Source organism: Tigriopus californicus, chromosome 4 (assembly GCF_007210705.1).
Source record: "Tigriopus californicus strain San Diego chromosome 4, Tcal_SD_v2.1, whole genome shotgun sequence".
In the NCBI taxonomy this organism is placed as follows: Eukaryota; Metazoa; Arthropoda; class Copepoda; order Harpacticoida; family Harpacticidae; genus Tigriopus; species Tigriopus californicus.
Genome location: NC_081443.1, coordinates 11,787,353 through 11,792,932, shown reverse-complemented (window position 1 = coordinate 11,792,932; position 5,580 = coordinate 11,787,353). Strand labels below are relative to the sequence as shown.

The following is a 5,580-nucleotide window of genomic DNA, read 5'->3' as shown; positions in this document are numbered from 1 at the left end:
CAATTTAATCCCTCAGCAAAGAGATATGAAGCCTCAAAAGTAGGAGTGATCTCTCAAAATTTGACGATAACGTCATCTTCCTTTACTGCTTCAATGTCCAATGACCAACTATATTTTTCTTCAATTTTCTTTACTTAACATGCCCTAATACCTGGTCAGAAAAATCGAAGGAAATCACTACCTGCCATTCTCCGTTTTGAATGCTCTGGCTGCCCTGATTGACTAAACCNTATTTGCGATCCCAAGTGGTGGCACAACAATTGGAACGTCAGAGTCAGATGGTGGATCGAATCGCCGAAAAGGGTCAAGGCGAGATTGCCAATCTCTTGGGACAACGGTCCAAAACCAAGGAGAAGGATCTCTTTGAGCTACCCGCTCTGACGGGTCCAGATGAGACGGATGACTTGGACTCTAGTGATTCGGAACGCGAGGATATTTTGGCCCATTTGGATATTCATCATCATACGGATATCCATAAGATTGATGTAAACGGGGCCAAATTTCAGGCACTGCCCAAGCATCGCCAAGTGGAAGTGCTTATGGAATTACGGGAGAAACGCAAACAAAGCTCTTGGGGCAAAATGCACGAGATGCCGAAAGAAGCGCAGAGTTTCTCCGGGTTTCAAATGGAACGTCTTCGCCACCGTTTCCAAATGCAGAAGAATCTGGATGACGTGGGCAAAGAGCTCAACGACACGGCCTTGACCATTGTGGATCATAAACTGTTTGTGGGGGATCGAGCGGGCGTCAAACGCCAACGAGAAGCGGCCAAACGTGAATTAGCTGGACAGGATTTCTTGTATTTGGACGGGCTCAAGCATGGTTCCTTGGCCAACCCCCCGTCTCCATCGACATCCAAAAAAGTGAAACGTTGTGACGAAGTAAGAGAGCTGCAGACTGATTCTGAGGATGAAGATCAACTAAGTATTGGAAAATCTGGTGCCACATTTTTTGATGTGCGATCCTTGGAGTGTTTCATAGGCTTTTCTAGGTGATTCAGACGTCAGTGAGTTGTCACACTAGTTTAGATATGGTTTGGAAAGATGCTAGCCGAGGTAACATTAGAACTGAATCGAAGAGTCATGAATTTGGGTTGCATTTTGCGTAAAACTATATTCTTGTATTTTTCATGCTGGGGAGCAATTTGATAAGTGGTTTAATTTTTTCAAAACTCAGAGCAATTAAGAAAGTAATTCAACATGCATGTTGTAGAATTTCAAGCCAACTATAGACTGAAAACAGGCTTTAAAAATATTTTTGTCATTTGCATTAAACAACTTCCCATGGTAAATTGATTAAAAACCCTTTAGAACTGACACGAAACTGCGTGACAAATTTCACAATCGCTGATATTTCTAATGCAAGGAACTACATGAATTTTGAATCACAGCTCGGTTGCATCAGATTTTCCAATGTTGAAATCTAGGTTTGGATCGAGCCATTGCCGAAAGTCTAGCTGAAAGTACCAATCATGGTCTTTCGCAAGCAGACATTATGACACCCTACGAGTCCAAGAAAGTGGGTAGTGAAGCTGATCGATTCCATGACGACGAAATTGTGATCCTTGAACCCACAGGCGTTCAAAATTCGTCAAGACGTGGTGGTTTTAGTTTTCCAGTCATCAAGAAGGAAGTGGAGCTGAGTGAGGATGAAACCGAGGATGAGCCGCAGCCTTCCACTTCTTATGATGCTGGCATTCCAAATCTTCCCATGCAAATAAGTGTGGATCCGATGGCTCCAGTTCAAGATGATCTCTTTGCTGATGTATTTGAGGATGATTCTAAAGTACCCATGGAAAAAGAAGAGCCTGGTATTGAGATCACTGTCGGAATAATGGAGGATTCGGATGATTCGTCGGAAGACGACCTTTTTGCTGACGTCTTCAAAGATCCCAAGACAGATCCCACGGCTTTGGACGCAATATTGAAGAAAGCAGAGGTCAAAAAAGATGAAGTGAAAGTGGATATTGCCAAGGCTGCCTTGTCCGAAAGTGAAACCAAAGAAGAGCTGTTTGCTCAAATTTCGAAAAAGGCCAGAAAGACTGAGACCAGAGATGAGATTCCAGCCCAACTGACTCAAAAAATGAAAAACTCCGGACATCTTTTTCTTCAGATTGCTTCAAAATATGCTGAGGAGCAAGAAGAACAAAAGGGCACGAAGAGTCCAGAGCGGCCTAAAATTGCGGAAACAAACGATTTGAAATCTCTTCTGGACAAAGAAAGACAAGATCTGGTTCAAGAAATGCACGCCAGAGGAAAGGAATCAAAACTTCTTGTAGCTAAGAAGTCCAGGTCTGCTCTAGAACCGGTAAAGGAGCCAACTAGACTTGTCGAGACTAATGTGGAAGAAAACGAATTGCTTAGAGCCTTGAAGGTTCATGCCCAAGAAAAGAATGCCTATTCCAAGGTATTAATTGATGACCAAACGGAAGACGACCCAGCTGAAAAAGAGGTTTTTGGTGCCTCTGCTCCCGGATTTGTGAGGAGCAAAAAATCCAATGTTACGGAAATTGAAGCCCAAAACCTACCTGGTCTGAACCAGCTTGAGAATGACGATTTTGGTTTGGATCAGTCTATCTTGAAGAAAATTGAGGCCTCTGAAGATGACGCTAAAAATCCTGACAATGTACTCACTGAAGACGAATTGCGACAAATCCAGGTATGAGACAAACCACTCAATGTTCAAGTCCATGATCAATTTGTAAGTCTTGGGGGAACACGAATTTTCAGTGTTTTGTTTATATGAAATTCAGTTTCACCTGCGTTTTGGCTATTGCCAATTTTTTTCTTCGCTATTTGGTCAAAGGAACTTCTTTTCTTTCGATCTTTTGAGGCCAAAACTTCTTTTTCTTAAATTATTTCCAAGAGACTTCATTTAATATCTTTTTCGCCCAACGAATTGTTTTCCGATTTTGAAAATGAATGTTTCTAGCCTCATTTATAAACTTTCTGTCAAATTTTATCGGGTTAAAATGACATCCTAGGTGTTGTAGCCTTCACTTGTAATTTATTGCCAAGCAATGCCCAAGTACAGCCAAAACTGTTTAAGATAACTGCAAGATTGAACAAAAGTGAATAAACCCCAAAAACTGAAAAAGCTTTACCGATCTGAAAAAAAAACAAGCATGATTCAAGGAAAAATGTTTTTTTTTTTTTAATCCTTCTCTCTAGATTTTTTTTACAATTTTATGCTTTTTCCACAACCTTTTTTTTTTGCTGTTTTGAACATTTTTTTTACACGAATCTTCCTTTATTCAGCGACTAGTTTTCCAAGTCCCAATTATCATCTTTTATGCAAAAAAAAATCATCCCTCCAAAACTATTTTTAACGTTTAATTTCAGGACCAATTGGCACAAGATCAGAACCAATTGATTGCCCAACGAGGCAAACAAGATCGTTTGGCTGCCTCTGTAACCGACCAGATGTATGCAGATTGTCAAGAGCTCATACAACTGTTTGGCCTCCCTTGGATCGTGTCCCCCTCTGAAGCAGAGGCCCAATGTGCCTTCTTAGACATAAACAATCTTACCCATGGAACCATCACGGATGACTCGGATGTTTGGGTATTTGGCGGGCTTAATGTCTACAAAAACTTCTTCAATCAAGACAAGCACTGTGAGCTCTTCACGGCAAATGAGATTTCCAAACACATGGGATTGAGTCGTGAGAAGATGATCCTAATCGCTCTAATGACTGGAAGTGATTACACTTTGGGAATTGAATCAGTGGGTCCAGTCACGGCTATGGAGGTTCTAGCTGAATTTCCAGGATCAGGTATAGAACCATTTACCCATTTTGCGGATTGGTGGAAAAAGCATCATGAAAACTTCACACTGCCCCCTGGATCTAAATTGAAAGAAAAATTACGGAGACTGGAATTACCGCCAAGTAAGTTATTGAAATTGTCAGTGAAAGGGTTCTAAGTTACTATCAGCACGATTTTTTTCCACTTCAGACTTCCCCAATGAACAAGTTGTGGATGCCTATTTCAGTCCTAAAGTGGATAATTCATTGGAAGAGTTCTCTTGGGCCGTGCCCAATTTTGTCGAGATCAGGGATTACGCCCAAGAAAAATTTGGTTGGCCTAAGGTCAAGATTGATGAGATCATCATGCCCGTGATCAAAAAGTTCAACGTCAAAATTACTCAAGGACGTATCGATAACTTTTTCCAAAGAGAAAGACTCACCTTACCCAGTAAAGGCCAATTTCAAAATAGTAAGCGCATGCAGGCGGCCATTGACAGAGTCATGGGTAAAGAACTGCCATCCAAGAAGACCAATAAACCGGTCAAGGGCGAGTCTGTGACCAAGACAAAGAAACCTTCAATGGCAAAACCCCAAGTCCAAGATAGTGTCAGTCCTAAAGTGCTGGAGAAGGCTCAAAAGGATCTGGCCAATGCCACGGATAAGGCTCCTTTGTACCTGAAAGCCTTGGATGAGGCACGCAAACAAGAGGCCAAATTGAAGGCCATAGAAGTGTTCAAGAAGAGCCAAGAAAAACTGCGAGGAGGAAAGAAACGGCCTTTAGAAAAAGGTCGCCAGAGGACGGTCTTGGCCAAGCACAACTTGTCTGAAGATGAAGAGAGTGATTAAGGATGAGACAGTGCAAGAATATTGGCATCTCAAAGCCAACCACTATTCAGCTAATTTTGAAAGCAGTATTTTATATGAAATCAAATATATGAAATCATACTTGAAAACATGAATTGGTATTTTTTTGCTAAATTGATCTAAGGAATCGTGGTCCTAATAGAAAATGTTCTGGATTCAAAAAGTTATTATTAGACCCTGAAGTACTCCATCAACCACGAAGAAGATAAGAACGATGCGCTTTCTAGATTTTAAGATAAAGCAATGTCAAAATGTGGTAAATTACGAAATAAGAAAGTACTCCTATATGGGATCCGGGTGGATCCGAGTTTTATGCGAGAGGATGAAAATTCAATCATATTCTTAAACTGTCATCAAAAGAGATGGAGCTATAACAGAGCTTAAAGGCAACTGTAAGTGCGGCATGGAGGCAATAGATGGCGCCAGCTGTGACGTGCAAAATTAAACTTACCCAAGCGAACGATTAGACGCGCCCCCTGCTGATGGAAATTCCCGCCCAAAAACCAGTTGATTACAATGAGCCATTGTTTAACGTTACAAGCCAAGTGTTATCATTGAATATATGCGTTTTGACAACTTGCCAAAAACGAGTTCAAGGTATCCCCTTTTCCGGACATACGAAGCGTCCGCGGTGGTGGCCATCTGTTTCCCCCAACGGCAAACTCCCATTGTAGTTTTCCGCCAGTCAATCTCCCCCACAGTGAACTCCCCCACAATGAACTCCCCCACAGTGAACTCCCCCATAGTGAACTCCGTTATCATGGGTTCATTGCTTTGTTTTCACTGGGTTTTGATTAATTAAAAGATGGGCTTTTCATTATGAATTGGATTAGATTCCAAATTTAGGTAGCCCAGTTTGTATATTTACTAGTAAGACAGTAGTAAGGCACTCTTAGTGTCTCCATGAAAAAAATATTTGGCCATAACACATACCTGACTCCCAAAAACAAATTCCCTACATGCAAGGAA

General features: G+C 41.4%; 1 protein-coding gene across 2 annotated transcripts; it reads left to right on the top strand.

Moving 5' to 3' along the window:
• Positions 1–230: 230 nt before the first annotated feature.
• LOC131879118 (DNA excision repair protein ERCC-5 homolog) lies at positions 231–4,700 on the top strand (the record flags this gene model as incomplete). Of its 2 annotated transcripts, none has more annotated exon segments than XM_059225335.1 (4): positions 231–924; positions 1,427–2,658; positions 3,342–3,888; positions 3,956–4,700. In XM_059225335.1, coding segments are annotated over 4 exon segments (3,111 nt in total), but the record flags the coding sequence as incomplete, so codon positions are not given.
• Positions 4,701–5,580: the final 880 nt, after the last annotated feature.